Source organism: Tarenaya hassleriana, unplaced genomic scaffold (genome assembly GCF_000463585.1).
Source record: "Tarenaya hassleriana unplaced genomic scaffold, ASM46358v1 Cleome14, whole genome shotgun sequence".
Classification (NCBI taxonomy): domain Eukaryota; kingdom Viridiplantae; phylum Streptophyta; class Magnoliopsida; order Brassicales; family Cleomaceae; genus Tarenaya; species Tarenaya hassleriana.
The window spans coordinates 1,881,178-1,904,116 of record NW_010964598.1 but is presented as its reverse complement, the minus strand read 5'-3'; the positions used below and the strand labels follow the sequence as shown (position 1 = coordinate 1,904,116).

Here is a 22,939-nt window from a genome sequence, read left to right as displayed (position 1 = left end):
AAGGTTAGATCTTAGAACACATGAAGCAAAATGATGAAATGGAAACTCATCCTTACATGTTTGCAGGGAACTGTAACTTCTACTCCAAACTATTCTTATGAAGTCGTTCCAATCAAAATTCTCTGCCACAAGATGTCATCTAATGATAGGATGAAATGCGAAGATGCTGGAGATTTTAGACCTCTGTGGGGACAAAGTCCTTCAGAGTGCTGAGTATCAGAAGAAATTTCCGCCTAAAATGCAAAGATACCACCATGTCACTTGTACCAGAAATATGCGCATACGAGCTCCTCGACTTACATCTCAACGGATTCGAAATCCGCAAATTCACTGAACTATCGGATCACAATGCAAGAACCTCGAGACCAAATCACCCGAATGATAAAACCGCACGAAGAGGTTGCAGAATACAAAACAGAACTCGACTTCACGTGATCATAACGGTTTTTAATGACCTAGCTCATGTTTTTACCCCTCTACCCACAGTTAACCTCTTATATCCCTTCATTCAGGTGCTTTCCCCCGGTTCTCGTTTCCGTTGAGCTTGAGCCACCTCTGCTTCACATGTCGGATACTTGCCATACCCGATTCTCGGATTTTTATGGCCACTCGTGAGAGCCCCAGCGAGTTTGAGCTCGGGTTTGTGAATGCACAACCAGACTCATCTTGAACTAGAAACCCATAACCTTCCATTCATAGTGACCCACAATGGCACTTACATCGAACAGCAAATACAATAGCATGTACATGTACCTTTTCTATATATGAATATGGGTAATAAATAACAGTGTTGGTCTTTAACAAAAAAAAAAAAAAGAATTCATATGATACCTTGGTGATGAACTTACTCTTTGGTCATGGCTCGAACGAAGGGACATCAACTGCAGGGGTGTGAGCCACACTGTACGCTACTCTGTCTATGATACTTCTGTACGGATCCTCCTCTCGTTTCTTCAACAAGTACGATATGCTTCTCTCCACCTCTGCTTTTACGTGCAAGTACAAGTTGTTTGCTGCTTCTTTGTCTTTCACCAGGTCCTCTCTTCCCTTTGTGTGTATTGGTTTCCCAAACAGGTAATAGAACCGACCTGGAATCTTCGGTAAGAGTCCCGGTAAGTAGAGCCGCTGGTTTGCGACTTCCCCGCTTGATTCATCCCTGTGATTTAACGCAACTTCAGAAAAAACGTTCTGAAAATACACCACAATGATTCGTGATTCTGCTTCGATGACTGGAACTATAACCATACTGAGTATATGATCGAATTCAGCCCGTATACCGTTCACGTCTAGAGATATATATTTACATACGAAATGGGTTTCTGCCCGTTACTGATGTGGTAAGTACACTATGATGGTTCAGGGGAAAACCACTGAGACCCATCCATTACCCGCCCCGGTGGAGTTGTTTTCCCTTTCCGAAGACAGCTAAAGCAAGATTCCATAAAATGCCCGTCGAGGGCATAAGGTCTCTCAGCAGTTTGTCTCTATCAGATACCTACCTATCCGAACCATATTAACATCTTGGTTCAGTATTCTGATAGAGACCAAGGGCTGAGAGATCTTATGCTATAGATAGAGGAATGATTAAAGGAATGCAATTCCATTTAGGCATATGACTAGGGAGGTGACGTTTGATGGAGCATGATTACTGCTCCTGGCTTATAATATTTCCTGTTTCTGCTGTCTAAGCTTTCACTATAAATACAGTAAGATTTGGACAAATTCCTAAGGTAATCTTGTAAGCTTAGCCCAGGGACAAAGGAACTCCACTTGTCGGACAGGTACTCTTTGGGACCCTTGTTTCTTTTCTTAGGTTTCAATAAAGTTTGTCGCCCCGTTTTTTCCTTTTCTAAAATCATAAATCCCATCATCCGTAGCATCCTTGTGCAGTATGTGCTTTGTGTTTAAGCTATAGATCAAGAGGAATTACCTCAATCTGAATCTCGAGGCATCACGAGCTGCTTCACTGACGTAGTTATTGATAAAGGGAATCTTCATCAGGTCATTGTAATCCAGAACCAACTGCAAGACCCACAAGTAAACATCGTTACCGTATTTCAATATAAGCCAACAAGAAATTGAAATACAGCCATGATTATTTATCCTATTGTCAGCTTTGAGAACAGAAAGACTTAACAAGTTGTGCTTTGATGCAGCTTACCTCAGCTATGTCATCTTCTCCAACAGTTCCAAACGGCACTATTGTTGCCCCAAACCGTGCTGCCATTCTCACAAACTCTTGGTGCTCAGGCCAAATTAACTTGTATTCTTCGCCCTGCAAAAGTGTCACAATTACTCGAGACATTTAGAATACTATCCTACCTTAAAACAAAGATTTCATTGATTTTGTAATCCTCATCTACTTATTAGAAATGGATATATCCCATATCTCAGATACCAGGGATCGATCTTCTGCGAATTTGAAGCAAAGCACAGTTTTTAAACTTCCGAATAGTGATGTGCATGGCATAATAGGTGGTCCATAACATACGAGGCATACGACGAAGTTTATTCAAGCGGTGACAATGAATTCCTTTTCCAACATTGCGAAAGAAGGATTCGGTGTGTGATAGTTTCTATCTATAAAATATGTGACTACCCTATCTTCAGCAATGTATAAACTTACTACTCCAAGTATCATATTCATGTGGAGGGCAATGTACATAAGGACCTTGCACTTGTCTAATGTTAAACAAACAACAACCTTATTTCTGTGTCTTCGACTTCCCGTTAAGAAAAAAACTCGCACTGGAAATTGGTTTTTTTAGCGGCACCAACAGGCAACAGTTTTCGGGTCTAAGAGCGATGAATGCTATATTTGGGGTTTTCAATCCGAATTAAAAAAAAATTGAAAATTGAAGTTTCCTTGGAGCTTTCTGTATATTGTATTCCACAGCCTTAAAGAAGATTAGGGAAAATGGCAAACCCGATAATGGAGAGCCTCACGTGCACCACCCGGATAGAGAAGGACATGAGATTTCGAAGCTAGCAGCTTGTAAAGATTGCTCGGCGTGACAGGGTATGCACCAAATACCTTGAACCAGTCGACGTAACCAAAATCTTTAGATGACTCGTTTTCCGAGTACAATACAGGATGTGCCATACCACGGAAGAGAATTCTTTTCTCTCTCACAAATGCCCCAGACATCGGGCCAAGTTCCAACCCCATCAACATGTGATAACCAACAAGTAAGACAGGACCTTCATCGGGAACTCCAGCCAGACCCTTCACTATTCTTCCATCTTCCATAGTTGAGAACATTACAGAGCCAACAGCATAGCGTAAGAACCTGTTTGTTACAAGAAACACGGAGAACAGGTACGGTCAACCATAGAATCTGATAGAGCCTATTTTGGAGGTAATGTTTCAGCTAAAGGAAAAGGAGAACTCTGCTTAATTAAATTCATGTCTACCCTTAACTTTTTTCCCTTCTCGGTTAGTTGACAAGAAACTCTATTTCTTTTCCTTTAACTACCCTCGTCTGGACATCTATGTTTCTTTAGTGCAGTTGGAAAACCAGAATGGTGAGACACCGATTTGGGTGATATGCAATAACATGTTTTACATTTGTAGGTTAACGCATTTCAATTGTTTTGAAATGAATTCGAGATATATCATAAAAGCCAAGTCATCCATTCTGTCCCACGATTTCTTACTCTCGTGAAAAGAATGCTTTCTCCTGTTAATAATGAAAATATGATATCTGTAACAGTCATTTATGCCAAACAAAACCCCCAAACTTCAAGAAATCAAACGATCTTAATCCTCGGAAAAAGCAAAAACGTAAAACACTGGAAGAATGGCTAAGCAATGTTACCCGACTATCCGGTTAGTCGCATATTCAAATTCTCCCTTACTCGGAAGCAAAAAGTCTGAGACATAATCAACTCTCCTGGAGCGGCGGTATTTGCATGTACCTTTAATAACAGTGAGCAAGCTGACGCTGTCTTCCTGGTTCCAAAGTAGAAAGGAAAAACATGTCAAAATTCAAGATTTACCCTTATGCCTTGTTTTGTTCTTATACAAGATTGTCTTTCAGACAGAATGGTATCTAGCTCAGATCTCAGTAAGAGCAAAAGAAGAACACTTGCCCACATGGACATGCATGCAAACGTTAACAGATGATTAAGAAGCAAATCATTGATTTTCATTTACCAGTAAAAGGGTATGCCCGTTGTCTTTGAAGACTCGAACCGTGCAGTTTTTGAATAACCCATGAAGCCGCATTGCTTCTTCTTGGCTAGGAAGCATATTGTCCTTTCCACTGAAAGTTTATAAAATCTAATCAATTGTGAAATCCTACAAATTTTATTAGTTCCTGATGATATACCAATCATATAAGAATAGAAATTAAGAAACGTGGTGATTAGGAGAGAAGAAGAGACCTAGCAAGAACCAGAACTTCAGCTTTAACAGCATGGAGGCGAGAATTGGCATAAGCAGCGCCAGTCCTCAGCAACTTAAGCTTCCAAAGAAGGGTTTCTTTCGGAACAATTTCACCAAGCACCTAAAAGCGACCAAAAAAAAAGATGTGCAGTCTGGTAAAGAACTAGGACCTAGTAACTCAGATCCTGCATACGCATAAGAGCAAAACTTACAGAGAGAAAAGGAAGCAATGAACTGAGTTTTTCTCTCAGCAGTTGCAATCTTATTCCTGTTGGAAGTTCAGTGTTGATATCAACCGATGCCATCTTTAACGGGTCACCTGATACCAAGAAAACCATAAATGAAGATATTTTTACCGAGAATATAACATGGATCCACAAAAGAATCATATATTCATAGAATGAGCGTAAGTGCATGTACCCATAACAAAGCTTAGAGCATATGGAACAGTAAAGTGCAGTTCTTCTGGCAACAACTCTAATATGGGCAGCAGTGGTTGTAGCTGTGACCTCTCAAATGATGTCGCTGAGAAAATCAGTATAAATCATGAATAGCAGAACAGTTGTTATGCCAAAAACGATATATGCATGCGTGTCTATGAACCGGATAAAACATATATGCATGCGTGTATTTACATACATGTCGATAAACTAAAAAAAAAAATTTACTTACCTGGATTGACTAGTATCAGCACTATGTCGATGTGAGGATTTCTCGCAGCAACGGCAAGAGCCAAGCATCCTCCAAAGGAATCTCCCAGAAGATAAATAGGCTTATCTGGACTTGAAGCATGCTCCCGTCTCAAAGCATCCTCGACTAATTTCACGAGCCCTTTATGACATAATTTTCCAAAAACAAAAAAACAAAACATATTATAACAGCATAACCAGAATACACGAAAAGGGGCGCAAGCCTTACATTAAGTAAAAAAACGATGAGACGTAATGTTGTACACCTCATAAGGGTATTGTATCTATCCATGTCCGTTTTATATATGTGTCATTCAGATACAAGTGACTGGGCAAGACTCGAGCCATCAAAAGCATCCGGAAGTAGGAAATAGATGAGAAGAGGGCCCTAAGGAAGTAACAGTATACATAGTTCTGATGTCTTCTTCTTTGGTTTAAATCCTTTGATGCCGAGTATAAATCAAATCTCTCTTGTTCCAAATATCAGATGTCAATTATATAATTACAATCTTGTATTTGTTTTCAAATACCAAATGCTCTAGAGACTTTATCATTGGAACTTGGTTATTCACAACGGCAGCAATTGTTCTTGTGTGTACGCAATATCTATGTATATTCATATCAAACATGAAAAATCATGCTCTATTATGGCCTTGAATGGCCATAGATATGTATCTGTGCAACCATATGTGTTTATGACTTTCAGTTTTTACGTAAGTGGAACTCTATCAAGCATCTGTGTAACCATATATTACCATCAAATGGAGTTCGATCGTTGACAGGAATATGAAGGCACCGGAGATGAAAAGCCCTGTCTCAGAAAAAAAAAACTCACAAGCTATGCTCGAAAGAAAACACGTGAGACTAATTATATACCTAAGTGTTAGACATCAACCAGAACAAGAGATTGAAACCTAAATGATTGTGTGGGTTCCATCACAGCCTTAGCATTATAGAGATACAACAAAGATTCACCACGGTGCACTCGTGCAAAACGTGAGAGTGTTCGGATTGTTACATGCAATTTCACGTGTAAGGATATAACACCTATGGAACCAAATCCTTCGCATTTTCAAACCTCCACGAAACCCTACAAACTTGATGATGCTCTTAGTTTGCTATGTGGTAAAACAGTTCAGTTTAAGTTTATAACCAAGGGACAGAAATCCAATAGATGCTGAATATGTGGGGATTAGTTAAAACAAATTGCAAGCTGAAAATCTGGTGTACCCTCACCGAGGAAGAATCATGTTAATTGTAATATATAATCAATATCACATGTACATACACCATTCATTGCACATTGTAGAAACAGAGATTCTAGTTCTAGGTTAAATCAGAACTCAGAGAGTCAGCGGGTACCGGTTTGGAAACTCAACCACCAACTCAAGTCGCTTCTGCTCTAAGGATTCATGTGGGTATCTCTACTCCTACTTGACTCATCGATAATTTGGTAATAATGTTACAGAGAACTCAGACGGTACAAAGGAATAGTATAGCTTACTTCCCCAGAGCTTTGTGATGCAGAATGAGGCCCAGCCCTGTTCCATCAAGCCCTAGAGAAAGTGAAATCCACAAGTGTTATCAGCCTTTCTAATGAACTGCAAGTAAATGTTCAAAGCTTTGAACTCAGGAGCTGAGGTACTTCCTGATACAAGTTACCAACTTCATTTTCACTTCCACACCAAAATTTACACCACATACAGAGATAATTTATGAAAGTTATATGAATAACCAAACAAATTTCACAATCCAAAGCTAACAAGCAAAGCAACCTCAAGTATCTATCCATGAATCCAAGACAGAGCAACACAATGATCCTAAAGCTTAAGCCAATCCATCACTCTACCTGGCAAGAACATGAGAGTAGGAGCATCTTTGATCGGGCGGTCACAATCCTCCGGGATAAACCACCGTGGAGGTCCGCCATCACTTGTAATGATCTTTTTAGCCGCGAGGAAGTAATCCTTCACAGTCTTTGAACCATACCCATCATCCCACAAGAGCTCCATTTCTGAAAAAGCTTCATCTTTCGCAGTCTTCTTCTCGAATTTCACCTTCCCATTCACTTCATCAGCTAAACCGTCACTACCCACTTGGTGTTTATCGCGCCCCAGGGAAATCGAACCGTTAACCGGTTCCATCGAACCGGGAAACCCGACCGCCGTCTTGCGTTCATCTCCAGAAACCTGAGCTCTTACTCTGAAACTGAGCTTATGGCCGGAATTCGATCTAAATTTGGACAGGACCGAGAGGCTTGAACATGTTGCCATTGCCTTGTCCTGTGTAAAGCGACGGCGAAAACGAAACCCAAGAAAAGTTCAGTATGAATTTCAGACGGAGGAAACTGAACTTTTGTCCAAATCCAAGATGTTCACTAACCAGAGAGAGAGAGAGACCGACTTTTAGAAAATTCAGTGAATTCAGACAAAAATACTCGAAGAGGAGACCAGCGAAGGTTCACAAAACATTTTTATTTCGATATTTTGACGATTAACAAAAACAACAATAATAAAGATTTTCTCGTACAAAAAAATTAAATTACTTCCATAAATTCCGGGAATAAAGAAAAGGATGTTTGCTAAAACACTCCAAGAGAGAAATGCCGAAGGAGAGGAAGAATTCGCTTGTGAAATTTCTAACTTTTTTCTTGCGAGCATCTGCTTCTTCAGCTCATTTTTTTTTTGGGATAAATTATTCTAACGTTAAATTGCAAATATTATTTAGATTATAAATTTATTACAGTGAACTGACTGTAATGAACAAATTGACATTACTGTTTTATTTTTAGAAATAAATTTTAATACTAAATTATACTGAATAAAACAATACTTTAAAACCCAACAGAGAATTAAATCTCTCTTTTAATTATAATATTTTTGCTAGATACAAAATTTATACTTGTAGATTTTTTACAAATATTTTTGTAATTTATCATTTTCTCGTCAAACAACAACCATTCAGATACTATTTCTTATCTAAATTAATTTTTATATAAAAAATATTTTCATCTAAAACAATTGATATTATTTAAATTTTATTGTGAAAAGTCGGAAGAATTTAATATGCATTTCCAAAAATAAGATAAAAGAAATCGAGATGGTAAATATTTATTTCGAGAAAATCGAAATATTTGGCTTTTTTTTTATCCTGTCAGTCTTTAATAGTGTAGAAAGGAAAAAAAAAATATGTTCTGAAAATATCAAAAGCACGGGAAAGGGTGAAAGTGAAGTCTGAATGTTGTTCTTATTTGTTTTTTGTTTATATGTTGTTAATTTTATTTTATGCATAATTAGTTTTGTCTGCTTTCGATGGCTTTTGAATGGTTAGGCCATACGGATGACATGTTTTGTTGCCTTCCACTAGAAATATATCTCTGTTTAGTATATATATATATATATTTTCTATGAGTATCACATACTTTCTCCATCTATCTTTGTTTTCTGGAATTTATTGGAACTGAATAAATTCTGAATTCTAGATTAATGGAATATAATACTTTCACTAAAAAAAAGAAAAGAATGTGAACGATTATTCTAGATATATTTTTAAATATGTAAATTTAGTGTATTCTATAAATTTATCTTATTTAGAATTAATCTATAAAGATTTTATGAACTTAGTCTAAAAATATTGTGTCAATCATAATTTTCGGTGATCTCTTACTATTTTTATGAAGGTAGATTTTTACCATTAAAAAGATGGAAGAATGCTTTTTTCTTCAAAATAATTAATTACATGATTATAACAAAAAAATATATGTATTGAAATTTTAATAATATTTAGGTGCAACTTGGAAACATATAAGTTTTCATGGACAATCCAAATTACAAAATATTTACAAATATTTCGCATATTTTGCCACTTAGACAAGCCTTCGTATATATTTCGGTTCAACTCATATATACGAGCAAAAAATAAATGGAGATCTTGTAAATAAAAATAAAAATAAATAAAAGATTGTTAGAAAATTTGGGATATAAAATGAATAAAAAAAAGTAAATTGGGAATCGGATCTCTTCAAGACGTGATACACTTTCTTAAAAACGTTGTTCCGTCCTATATGAGCAAAGGACTTCTCGGAATACATTTTTGAGATACAATGAAGAGATAACATCCGCCTCTTCTAGATCAAAGGACTTCCTATATGAGCAAAGGACTTCCCGGAATACATTCCTGGGATCTCTAGCAAGTTTAACGTTTCTACGATTCATAGAAGCATGGTTTTAGGGTTTATTAAATTTTTGTTTTACATCCGCTGCGGAAACCCTAGAATCGATCTCTTAGGAATAGGATTCGCTCTAGAGATCCCAGAAATCCCAACACTACCGTGATCTCTTATTATCCTAATTCCAAGGATAACATCCGCCTCTTCTAGATCTTTCATCGAAAATTTCGATGACAAGAATTCTTTTGTTTTCTTGATTTACTCTAATTCTGTACCGAATATGAGCATGTCATCCACGTATAAGCAAATGATAACTCCATGACCATTCTCGTCAAACTTGCTATATACGCATTTGTCCGATTGATTCAGACGAAACCCGTTAGCCAATACCACATCATCAAATTTTAAATGTCATTGTTTGGGTGCTTGTTTCAACCCATACAATGATTTGACTAATTTACACACTTTGGTGCTTGATCCGATAAGATGAAACCTTCCGGTTGCTTCATATACACCTCCTCTTCAAGCTCACCGTTTAGAAATACCGTCTTGACATCCTTTTGGTGAATTACAAGATTGTTTATTGATGCAAGGAGATCAACAATCTAATTGTAGTTATTCTAGCTACCGATGCATATGTATCGAAGAAATCGATACCTTGTTTTTGTCTAAAGCCTTGAGATACTAGACGAGCCTTGAACTTATCAATAGTTCCATCGACTCTCATCTTTTTTTTGAAGATCCATTTGCAACCAATAGGTTTACAACCCGGAGGAGGATCTACTAAGACCTATGTGTTGTTACTCATGATGGAATCCATCTCATCATTTATCGCTTCTTTCCAGAATGCGACATCTCGTGATTTCATCGCTTCATCGAACGTTCTAGGATCTTCCTCGATATTATAGACGTAAGCAAGTTGAGTCACTATCGACTCGTTTGTACCTTCCACTAAATACATCTGAAAGTCCGGACCAAATGATTTCTCTTTCCTTATTCGTTTACCTCTACGAGGTTCACGTTGTCCGTTATCTTGATCGATTGCTCGACTACTCGAACTAGGTACAGAAATAAGTGGTTTATCCACCGAAGAAAATCGACTTTCGTCGAACAATGCATCTCTCGACTCAATAACCGTGTGAACGGTAATGTAGTCGTTTGGCTCTATGACATAGACCCTATAAACTTTGCTATGTAAAGCATAACCTATGAAGATGCATTCTACTCCTCGATCACCCAAAGTCTTTCTCTTTGGTTCTGAGACTTTTACAATTGTCCGACAACCCCAAATCCGAAAATAATTCAGATTTGGTTTTCTCTTGTACCATAGTTCATATGGGGTAATCTTGTTCCTTTTCAATGGAACTCGGTTTAAAATATAACAAGCCGTTAACATGGCTTCACCCCAAAATCTCTCGCTTAACCCCGAATATGAAAGCATGGAATTAACCCTTTCTTTCAAGACCCTATTTTTCCTTTCCGCTACACCGTTTTGTTGCGGTGTGTATGGTGCGGGGGTCTCATGAATCACTCCTACAGATTCGAAATATGTTGGATCATAGTATTCCCCTCCCCTATCAGTCCTAAGCTTCTTGAACTTAACCCCGAGTTGTAACTCAACTTCGGATTTGTATGCCCTAAACCTATCTAGAGCTTCATCTTTAGCATGCAACAAAAATACATAGCAATAACGTGTGGAGTCTTCAATAAAAGTCACTTGTTACCTAGAGACGGAGTTCCATGCAAATCACATAAGTCACTATGAACTAACTCTAAAAGTTCTGAACTCCGTTCTACGCTAGCAAACGAATTACGAGTTATTTTCGTTTTCATGCAAGTTATACACTTATCTTCGTTCATGGCACATGGTGGAATTAAGTCCATCTTTGACATAAGATTTATCCGTTTATAGTGAACATGTCCTAATCTAGCATGCCATAATGTAGAAACATTTGGATCAACAACATACAAAGAAGAAATGCAAACTTAACCCTGCCCCACAAACGCTCCTCCTTTAGAGAGGATAAACTTATCAGCCTCAAAGACCATCTTGTAGCCAAATCGATTAAGTACACAACCCGACACTATATTTCTCCTTACATCCGGAGCAAAAAGAACTTTCCTAAAGGTTAATGTCTTTCCGAATGTAAGCAACAACTCTACTTGCCCCTTTCTTTGGACCTTGACCGTCGAGTTGTTTCCCATGTAAAGAACGCTTCCGTCTTCTACGGTTTCTAGAGTCTTGAAGAGCTCACATTCTTTACAAATATGTCGAGTTAATTGCTCCCGAATCGATCCACCATAATTGGTCACCCTCCTGAACATGATTTAACTCGTAAATCATAGCATCAAAATTCATATCCGAATTCGTCAAGTAACAACTATTGTTACCTTGAGTGGATTGATCAAGGGCTTTGTTTCCTTGACCATGAGCACTCTTCTTCTCGTGTTTATTCTTCCACGAGTAGCAATCCCGTTTGAAGTACCCCGGTTTATTGCAAAACCAACAAATCGCACTCGACTTTGACTTCTTCTTAGGATTGCTTTTGGAGGGTTTCTTTCCTTGTCTTTTGGCTCCACGTTTCTCATCCTCTACAACATTCACTATAGTAGGAGGAGAAGCGCCTTTTCCATCTTGCACTCGGAGATCCTCCTCGATGCGAAGATATGTTCCCAACTGTTCAAGAGACATATCGTCTTTTTTGTGTTTCAGGGAACGCTTGACATCCTTCCAACTCGGTGGAAGTTTGTCAACAATAGATGAAACTTTGATGGCTTCATCCATCTGCAGTTTGTATTGTACGAATTGACTCAAGATCCTTTGTAGTTCATGGAATTGCTCCATGACCGATCTCGAGTCCACCATCTTGTAAGAGTTGAAACTACTTACAAGAAATCTCTTGCTAGAGGCATCGTCTGAGACGTATTTAGCCTCCAGCGAATCCCACAGGGCTTTGACGGTATCTATGTGTTGATATACATCAAAAAGTTCATCAGACATACCGTTAAGGATGTGGTCGCAACACACGTAGTTATCGTTGTCCCATTTGTTTTGCACGCGAGCCGCAACCAATGTCTCCTCTTCGGTTTCTTTCGGTCTAGGAGTGCTTATCACGTAGATGACTTTCAGCGTCGTCAGGAGGAATGCATCTTCTTCTACCACCTTTGAAATCCCACGCCCTCGAACTTGTCAAGTTTGTGAAAGTCTATTGTAAGATCTCTCACCGAAGTAGTCATCCTCGAATGGATAACGTTTTTAGATTGTTAGAAAATCTGGGATATAAAATGAACAAAAAAAGTAAATCGAGAACCGGATAACTCTTCAAGACGTGATACATTTTCCTAAAAGCGTTGTTCCGTCCTATATGAGCAAAGGACTTCCCGGAATACATTTTTGAGATACAATGAAGAGAAAAGCGATCTTAGTTTACTCTCCTAAGATCACAAACACAAGAAACCGTAAGAAGAAGATGAACAAAAAGCTTTTGTGAGTGTTTTGCAAGAACAATCACAAAAGTGCTCTCAAATCTCTCAAAAAACGAACTAGATCTGTTCTCTATTATGTTAGGATGTCCAGAGGTGTTTATAAACACTCCAAATGTCGAAAGGTGTGAAGAAATCGGAAATATTTTCCTAACGATCGTGATTTTTCGTTATTTCCGAACTGCTCAGAAAAAACGGGCTACCCGTCCGTTTTTTCGAGCTACCCGTCCGTTTATTCCTGAATTGTTCAGATATCTCGAATGAAATTATTTTTTCCATTAATATAAAATGTCATTCTATGCAAAAACGTCAGAATTTTTCTCTATAGTAAACAAAATCTGTTTTCGAATCTTTGTTTAAAAATAATCAAAATGACATAACGTTTTTTTTTTTGGTGAATCATAATGTTTTTGGTCATTAGTCTCCCCGTTATTTTCTCACAATATTTGTGTATTTCAAACTTATTTCACCGATTCGTCGAGTAAAATTTGGTAATTGGGGTAAAAATGAAAAGAAAAATGTGTATATGCATGTATGTGTATGTGTGTGTATATACTATATATGTATTTATGTTTTAATTTTTTAAAATTTTAATGTTCGTCGATGTGATATTTTTAGTGATGTAGCGTAGAAATGTGTCATTCCTCTTCATTGTCACACGTCATACCTTTTTTAGGTGTCGCGTAGGCAGGGATGCGGAGACCCCCTTCATGCTATCGATCAACTTTGTTCTACAACTCATTTGATATACTATTTATTATAATTTGTTTAATAAGTGTAATGTTTTTAATTAAATTTTTAACAATCTTTTATATATATTATTATATCTCCTATTTAGAGTTGTTTTATTATATTGGATTTGTTTACATAATTTTCACTATACAAATTTATCATTTGATAAGTTGGCCAATATATTATTTGCTTTAAATGATATAAGTTCATTGTGTTTACATAAAATTGGTCGGCTTAAGTCGATCCAAATTCGAGTCTCAATTTGGAAAGTGTAATTCGAATGGATTTTTTCAATCCTCTACCAGATATATATAATTAGATTAAAAATTCAATAAATTTTCGAAATAGTTTTAAAGAAAATCGGTACAAAAGTTGTACTAGTTAACTAAATCCTGGTGTAAACGTAACCAAGGTTTATTTTTATATATTGCCTTTATATATATATATATGTATATATGTATTGTACTTCTACGATATATAATTCCATACATAAACTAACAAACCCATAATTCACTACTCTACGTATTCATCGACACAACTCCTTTTACTTCTTAGCCGGAACCGCAACGGAAAACCGGTAACCAGAGTTATCGGTTGCCGCTGAACCGGGTTGTCTCATATGATCCAGTGCCTCTCGAACATCGCTTGGCAAGTGCTTGACATCCGACCTAGGCTTAACCGAGGCTCTTGACCTGGAACCGGAACGACCGGTTTGTCTGAGATAGTCTAGTGCATCTTCAATGTTGTGCTCATGGGAGCCAGTGGGTGGTGAAGCCCACATCGCTCGATTCGGCCTGACCCATCCTCCATCGTTGATCATAGCCGGTGGTTCCTTCTTCTCCACGTCAGGTTTACCATCGTTCTTATACCCTAACTTGTTCCCCAAGTTCCATTTTGCTATCTTGAACTTTGGTCTTCCTTCTTCCTCAGCTTTGTCTCTGTGATGAGCCTTGTGATTGTGATCGAGCTCCATTGAAGCCAATCTCCCCGGTTGCTTATGATCTAAAACCGAATGTATAGATTTCTCTACGGAACGAACCGACTTCTCGATCTTTGTAACGACGTATTCAGTTCCATGGCCATGATTGGAAAACCCGAAACGGCTCTTCCTGCCGTGGTGGGAGCCCTCCATCCTTTTTCAGGTTTTGTTTATTAGAAATGCAGTTTTCAACGTTCAAGGATACAAAGAAAAAAGAAAAACCAACGTCCTCTCTCTTTATATAGTGCAACCCAAGGTGTCCTTTCTCCATGGGAATCAAATTCTTCCACTGTGAAAAGCATATAAGAAAAATAGAGAGAATCACATTCTTGTTCTGTCCAAACCATGGCAGTTCACCTGTCGAGAATCGGGGAATAAAGGCGAGTGAAAACGAAGAGCGCCGCGTAGAAAGCAAATGAGATCGATACCGTTAACAACAGTATCGATACATAACAAGAACAGTTAGCAACAAAGGTAATACTCTTTCCAAATCCTATTCTCGAGTAAATTCAACTTTACCGTAGTAATCGGCTTGCGGTCTCCATAGAAGTCACTGATCCTTGATGCCAGTTACTCGTAAAACCACGTTTAACATGGATTCATTACCCAGAAAATATTCAGTCTGAAGCCAATCTCGAGGCTTTTTATATATATATGCATGAAACCTCTAAACGCAAAACACATGGCTTGTGACAAAGAACAAAGGGGGTAAAAATGTACAGCAGAGACGCCCAGCTTTTTCTCCTATAGCAGCATCAAAAAGACGATGATTATGATTTTGATTATACAACCTTTCTTCCTGTAAGTTCCGGGCGTGGTTTCGGAAACGAAATATTAACGATCGAGAAAATGGTCGCCCGTCCAAGATATGCACAATTGAGATGGAACTAAAAGGGGAGAGAGTTCTCGAGACCTATCAGGAAGACGATGGGAGAGTTTGGTTCAGTTGGTCAGTTGCATGTGAAGGAACCACGAGCCGCTCCAAAGGCTTCAGAGCTTCCGTTAGCTGAGCAAAGGATGGCCTCAGATTTGGTTCACTGCCCAAAACAAATAACGAGACAAGGAAATAATATCAAAATAAAGTCATGAACAGGCAACTCTTCTATCGAATCAACCAAAGTTTCGGCTTATCCAAGTGACAGGCGATATAATATCAAAATAAGAGGTTAGGCCCTTTTTTTTCCTACAATTATTTTGCTGCTTTTTAAACACTCTGAAGAAGCAAGAAGTTGGAGACATATTTCCTCGTAAATTCTAAGAGTTGAAATTTTAATGTCATTTTGGAATAGAAATTTGAGTTATTTTGGTTTAATTTTTATTTTTTCTCAAAGGCAGCGAGTGCAAGGATGATTGAGTATACAAAATTGTTTTTTACTCTGGATTGGACTTACGTTTGCCAGCATTCCCAAATGATCCTCCCGACCACGGGATCGACTTCCTTCGGGATCTCGAGGCGGCGCTTTTGGAAACCAACTGCTCCAACAACTTGCATTGGATTCATACCATGCCAAGGCAATCTCATAGTTGCAAGTTCCCAAAGAATTACACCAAAACTATATACATCACACCTGTGGAAAAATCAGATAGGAATTTATCAATTCAGAAATCCAACAAAATCTAAGATCGATAAAGAAATGCACAGACAAGTGGTGATAAAATTCTAGGCTACTTTTCTAGTTCTGATTTTCACTCTTTTCATATTCAAACAAATGTAGGAGATATCAGAGAAATGATGGGTACAGAGTAGCTTGGACTTTGTGAAGGCGAGTTAAGTACATAACTAAAAGACTACTTACTTCTCGTTTGAGGGCTCATTGCGTAGAACTTCAGGAGCCATCCACTCGGGCTAGCAAATTAAGAAAGTATGCAATAAGAAAGATACCGACAGAGATAGATTTGCAAAATCCAGTAACACAAGAGAAGGACAAGAATCATGCGTTCTCACCGTTCCAGCAGTTGATTTTGAGGACAAAAAAGTGTTGTGTTTCAAGCGAGACAATCCAAAATCACAAACCTGCAAGGTTCAGTGTAAATCTAACAATTCAATTGGAGCAACAACAACAACAACAACAACATCGCCTCATTCCAAGTTCATTTGGGGTCGGCCTCATGAATCCTTCTTCTCCACTCATTTCGATCCCGGGTTAGCTCTTTCGGAATCTACAACACTTCCAAATCGTTTCTAATGACACGCTCCCAAGTAAGTCGGTCTACCTCTTCCTTTCCTTCTCACCCCTACACCTATACTCTCCACTTTTCTAACCGGCGCATCTATCGGCTTACGTTGTACATGTCCAAACCATCTTAAACGCCCCTCTCGTACCTTCTCTTTGATACGTATTACTCCTATTCTCTCTCTATTAATCTCATTTCTAATTCTATCCATCCTTTTGTGTCCGCACATCCATCTCAACATTTTCATCTCGGCCACACTCATTTTAGACATGTTGCCCTTTCGCCGCCCAACATTCGCTACCATACAATAATGCGGGTCTTATGGCGGAGCAACAAAAAAAATCATATCTTAGTTCGATAAATAGTTAAAAAGCTCGTGTAGTTGTTACCTTGACATTCCAGTTATTATCAACCAAAAGATTCGGAGATTTTAAATCACGGTGAACAATTGTCGGTGTACTGGTGTGTAAGCAATTCATTCCCATTGCCTGAAAAGTAACAAAAATCTGGACCTCATGATAACCTTTATTAGCAACACCAGGGAGGGAGGATATCGTATGGGTTGATTTTTTTACCACATCAAGAGCCATTTTAATTCTGCGTTGCTCATCGATTTGAGAATTAGGTCGATGAAGAATCCGGTACAAGCTTCCTCTAAAGGGAAAAATTATGTTAGAATCTTTGAGAGTTTAAGCATCTCACATGGGATTGAATCTCACACAAAAAAAAATGATGACACAAACCTTGGCAGGAACTCAGAGATAATGGAGAGGTTGGGAGGACGAGTAACAGCACCAAGGAAGTGAACAACATTTGGATGGCGTAATCTCCGCATTATGCGTACCTTCAATTGAGAGAATATATAATTATGAGTGGAAAGAAAAAGAGACAGAACGACCAGTAGCACATGTTGATGATGCAGGTGCGACCTGGTGTATTTCAGTCTTCCTACCAATTTAAAAGAACTAAAAAACAATTTGTTAGAACCCGAAATGGGATCCAACGTTTGTTGCCGTTATTTACGGAGAACGACGGACGATTTGCCTTAGGTTCGTCTTCTCCTTATGATCAATCCCAAAACGATGATGTCTTATTCCGAAAAATATATCAGCTTATATAGAGGTACAAATAAGCCTTTTAATGGCTGTCAACCTTCTTTTTCTTAATCTCAACACATAATCAATTTAGGCCCAAATCCCCATTTCTCTCATTCACAAGCATAATATTTGTTTGAAATAGTCTGCATTCGTCAGAATTGTTCTCATTAAAATGATTTTTACGCCTTTTTCCACGCAGAAAAAAATGAACTAGAGAAGCAACATTTAAAGACAATTTTAGTGCTAGTGATGACCTGTTCTTGTTACCTTCCTATTTTCCCAGTTAATGGACCCTACAAAAACTTCAAATTGCACTACAAGGGCTAGAGCGAATTGTATGGCGTAGTTGTTTGATGTAACTAATGTTGCAGGCACCAAGCATCTCAGAGTTCCATTAGATGAAACAATCACGCACGTACACATGCAAGTGTAATTAAGGCTTACTTCTCTTTTGAACTCATCCAAAGCTGCACCCGAAAAATCCTGATCCAAAAATTTCTTCACAGCAACTTCCTGAATTCAACCAAACAAAACATAAGGAACAGAAAATTAAAGATGATACATCAAGCTTTTGATGAGAGGAAGATAGGAAAACAGTGAGCAAACAAAGAAGGCCAATGCCTCAGTGAGCAAACAAAGACGGTCAATGCCTGCACCATTGGAAAATGGTGAAAAAGGAACTGAAAATAGGTAACTAAAATGACAAACAGCTAAAACTGCAGAAGTGTAGAATAGAATCGATGAAGGTCCCAACTGCAGTTGTGACTAATGACTGAAACAGCCTATCTACCTAGAAGATTTTTCTTTTCCCTTTTTCCCTACTTCTGAGTTACCTAACATCAAGGTGCTCCAAATTGCAGTATACAAACATCTAATAAAGCATATTCCTAAACCTTCAGATGGTTACCATATTCAACTAGTTCATATCATAAATTCAACATAATCCTTCTAGACACGGTTTCTCGACACTATTCAATTCCTAAATGATGTGAACACACAACTAAATGGAGCTGGGTATATTAAAAGATGACAAAGAACAGCATGCTGCCATAGAAATGCCAAATAGCTGCAGGAAACTAACCGTGCCATTCCAATCAGCATGGTACACCTCCCCGTAGGAACCTAGCCAAAACAAAAAAATATTAGAAGATACGACCTCCACCTCCAGAAAGCTAAATGGTAGAAGATGCAATCATCACGGCTCTTTCAAAAACATTTTTCAGGAGACACTATTTCACACATTCTAAAGATACTACCAAAAGACCACCACCAATATACATTACCTATTCCTATTCTTTCCCCGATGACAAGATCCTCCCATGGGATCTCGCATTCACTGACATCTAGGTCATCAAGAATTTGATTATTAGTTCTGCGGGCTAACGAACCAAGTAATGAACTTGAACTTTCTGGATCCTTCAGAATCAGACCAGGCCCACCAGATCTGTCACCATTTGTGTACTTTTTTCCACGGTCATGGAGGAGAGGTTGATTATTCAGGCATTCTTGTACCACAGAAGCAGTATTAGGTTGGATGTCTTGTGCATTGCTAGTTTTACTGTTGAAGTTATCGTTTACATCCTCCACCACACGTGATGTGAACTGATCTCCACTGGATGTGAAGAATGGCTGAGCAGTAGCTGATGACACCATGGTGGTGTTGTCTTTACCAGAAACATTTGATGAACCAGCTACACCAGAACTCGAAGAAGCATATGATGAAAGAGAGTTACCATTATGAGGTTCAATGTTAAGTTTAGGGAAAAAGTTCTCCAAATAGGCATTCTCCTTTCTCTTGGGGGCTTCATTGCAAGTGTAATTCTTCCACATCTTCGGTGCAGGGGGTCTAGCAGCCACAGGATTATTTTTCTGCCGATGAAAATCATCAACTTTATTCAACCCCGATTTTGTAGGCATAAACAGATTGCTAGTTCCTTTGATTTGAAACGGGTTAAGGTCCGCAAAAAGGTTTTTTGGGTCTTCCTGATTGCTTTGGTTGTATGGAACTACATTTATTTTTGTTCTTGAACAGTCATTCATGGAAGCTCGATTCCCTTTGTATATAGAGGCTCCGGTTGCTGTCGAGGATATATTATCTGACTGATCGGAATTCATCACATTAGAAGTTCCAGAAGTGCCTAAACCTGTGTTCTGAGCCGTCCCCAACTTTGGAGTTGAGGATTCTGCCTTTCCAGCATCTGACCTATCTGAGTAATCATCGGACAAAAGATCACGACTACTGCCTTTGCCATCTGACAGATTTGACACTGAATGCTTGAAGTCATTTGATAACTGGGGGCCAGGAAACTTGCTTCCTTTTGAATTATACGGCTTAAAGGTGTTATCCCTAGCACTTGGAATATCAGCAGGTATAAGCGTCCCAGGATCTGTCATTAGATCAACTAAGTACTCTCTGCAATGAGGAGGAGATACGTTATACATCTGAAGAATTGGAAACATATTAAAATGTTAAAGATAAGGACAAACCACAAACCTTTCATTTTCGAGTTTTATCATGTTCACTGCATCATCCTCATTGCCTGTGTAGTGGTTACCCTTAACCAATCTACAAGGTAACCTTATACTATCTGCCAATACCTACATTGGAAGAAATAAACTGCCCAAACATCAATCTCCAGAGAAAGACGAAGATATTTGTAGTGACTACGAGAAGAGTAAGGAGAGTGCTTATAAAGACAACTTAAATGTGCATGTCTTATTCAAACAAGGTAGAACTCAACTATTGAGAGTGCTCTTATACAGAAAAGAGCCAAAATCTAGAGGCAAGCAAAGACGAATCCTATTTGCACTTATGCTGTGCCGATGCAGGATTCAAAAAGACAAAGTTGTATCTTGTAAAAGAATAATAATAAAAAAAGTTCTCCAGGGTTAGTATACAATTGGTATTCTTAGCGTCCAAAGCACAAAACATTTTCGTTTCTTGTCATCTTTTTGCTGACTCATTAGCCAAGGAGTTCACACCGCCAGGGTTTCAGGGCTAGACAAGAACCGACACACCTAGAAGAAGCTTAAGGCGTGAAGAAATATAGCCAATTACCTTGAATAGTAGAGCACGATGCCTGGATATGCCCATATTTATAAATCCAATAGGGAAGACACAGGTATTTAGTGATGCCTTGAAGTCAGTGCTTTTTTCTGTCCACCTTGCCACCACTATACTGGAATCTTCTGCAGATCCACCCATATGCCCTGTAACAAGTTCGGCCAACCTCTGTACTAGTAAATTAACACCGGTAGGAGGACAGTCTAAGGCAATGCACTGGGCAACTTGAAGCAATTCATCTAGGGATGGATCAATTGTTCTATTTACAACTACAGCTTCAAAGCCAGGGGTCGCATGGTTGCTTTCAAGATCTGCAAGTGATGGCATCTTTCCATGGCTTGCAGAGTCTGTAGAGAGGCTATACACATCATAGAAATCATCCACAACTTTCTCCTCGTAGTCAAGCACGCCGTATTCCTAGGAACAAAATAGTTAATAAAATTTCAATTCTTGTAAAACCACTAAACTGTGGTGGTGCAGTAACAACTAATGGTAAGAAACACCGTCTTATAAATGAAATATTTATAAATCTCCTCCCAGAATCATTAATTTAAACTACACAACTTCTATATTATTTCTATAAGGTCTTTCAACATTCCGTTGAAAACTAACTATCAAAACTACACTTTCTGTGGAAGGTTACACACGCAAAGATGGAAAACCACTAGAACATAGTCATAAGCTTATCAGCAAAGAAAGATTAAGAATCAGGAAAGGAAAAAAAAAGGACCTCTAAGACATTTGAGCATTTTTCCAGCTTTGCATTTCAACGACCGGATTAGTACACAACAAAGAAAATTCCTCTTAAGCAAGCTTCTTCAGCAAATGTGTCACCTAAGAGCAGGGTGACGCAGCTACAACTAGTACATTTGTGGATCATCGATATTTATATGAGATGATGGGCGTAGTAGTCATTCTAAATGTAGATATCAACAAGGAAAGAATCCAATAACTTGTTTCAGGATTATGCAATAACCTGTACATCACCTAGAATCTCACGGCAACCATTACGCCCTAAATTTGGGAAACCATTTACAATAACAAGTTCCATTCACCTTCCGACAGTTCAATAGTAATGAAAGAATCATTCTTGCACTGCAATGTCACAATAATCAAGACTCGGGAAACAAAGTAATAGCATGCCGCACTGCAAGTTAGCATCACCATTCGATTAACCAGGATCATATGCACAGCACTCGATCCAAAGAAAATAACATTGGCCCAATTCAAATCATAATTTAAACCTCGACTGGCAATAGAATTACATAGTCCCAAAGAAAGGAACTACTCCTCAATCGACAAAGAAAATAGCTCAATCATACAGAATAATGGAAGATACTCACCCAGTACTGTCTCGATAACGTCTCCGCCACTGCCTCGGACTTATCCCTCCCTGATTCCATCCGGTGACGCCCTTCTAGACTCAACAACGTCGCGGCTCGGATCTGATCGTTCTCCGGATCATTCGAATTGGATGCACTGATCGCAAGCGCGAGTTGCACTTGGAATTCCTCCTCCGATGATATATAATCCGCGTGATTCGCTGCCCCAGCGTGAGCAGGAGAAGTCGCGAAAATAGCTCCGCCGCTCGTCGGGATTGTCTCCGCCGCAGGAGACGCCGAGGAAGGGCTTGCCGGAGCATTTCCCGAGACATTGACCCGATTTTGATCGGATGCAGCCGAAGGAGACTGAGATTGAGACTGTGGAACTGCTTCGTTCGTCCGATTTTGCTCGTGGTTTCCACCTTTGTGAAGCTTCTTAAAAATGTGCTTCATCGCTATCTCTCCACCTAAGATTATTCCAGGCTCCCGAATCAGGGTTTATCCCGGACTCCTTATCAATTTTCTAGGATTTTCTCTGCCACTTTCCCTCACTTTCTCGGTGATTTTCTCTCTGGTTCGGTCAACGGTAAAGTGATCGGAGGGTGAAAAAATGGAACGACGGAGAGAATGAGCTCAGTGGTTATACGTCGGCCGGAGAAAAAGGAGGACCAAAGTTGATGCAATTTACGAAATTGCCACTAAACAGACCCCACTTTTTTGACGAATGGCGTAATTATCCAATGGAGGAGCAGCGAAGCCCAAAATTTGACACGTGGTACATGGACCCACACGGTATGAAGCTAAGGCCGCGTTTGCCGAGTTTGTCCGCATTTGATCGTATTA

At 38.8% G+C, this 22,939-nt stretch overlaps 2 protein-coding genes across 2 annotated transcripts; both read right to left on the bottom strand.

The window, feature by feature from the left end:
- Positions 1-661: 661 nt before the first annotated feature.
- On the bottom strand, positions 662-7,583 carry LOC104808245 (acyltransferase-like protein At1g54570, chloroplastic). The gene is made up of 14 exons (XM_010533891.1): positions 7,459-7,583; positions 6,926-7,358; positions 6,581-6,632; positions 5,832-5,887; positions 5,060-5,218; positions 4,808-4,912; positions 4,600-4,706; positions 4,387-4,508; positions 4,157-4,265; positions 3,819-3,952; positions 2,927-3,290; positions 2,162-2,275; positions 1,931-2,022; positions 662-1,156 (listed from the first exon to the last, which is right to left on the bottom strand). The coding sequence occupies exons 2-14, from the start codon at positions 7,347-7,349 to the stop codon at positions 856-858; spliced, it is 2,139 nt and encodes a 712-aa protein (XP_010532193.1). The 5' UTR covers positions 7,350-7,358; positions 7,459-7,583; the 3' UTR covers positions 662-855.
- Positions 7,584-15,057: 7,474 nt separating this feature from the next.
- On the bottom strand, positions 15,058-22,717 carry LOC104808243 (serine/threonine-protein kinase EDR1). The gene is made up of 14 exons (XM_010533890.1): positions 22,118-22,717; positions 20,769-21,191; positions 20,205-20,308; positions 18,994-20,123; positions 18,792-18,832; positions 18,155-18,223; positions 17,357-17,457; positions 17,189-17,267; positions 17,003-17,101; positions 16,384-16,452; positions 16,235-16,284; positions 15,830-16,006; positions 15,352-15,475; positions 15,058-15,182 (listed from the first exon to the last, which is right to left on the bottom strand). Exons 1-13 carry the CDS (start codon positions 22,547-22,549, stop codon positions 15,355-15,357), a joined length of 2,895 nt encoding a protein of 964 aa, XP_010532192.1. The 5' UTR covers positions 22,550-22,717; the 3' UTR covers positions 15,058-15,182; positions 15,352-15,354.
- Positions 22,718-22,939: the final 222 nt, after the last annotated feature.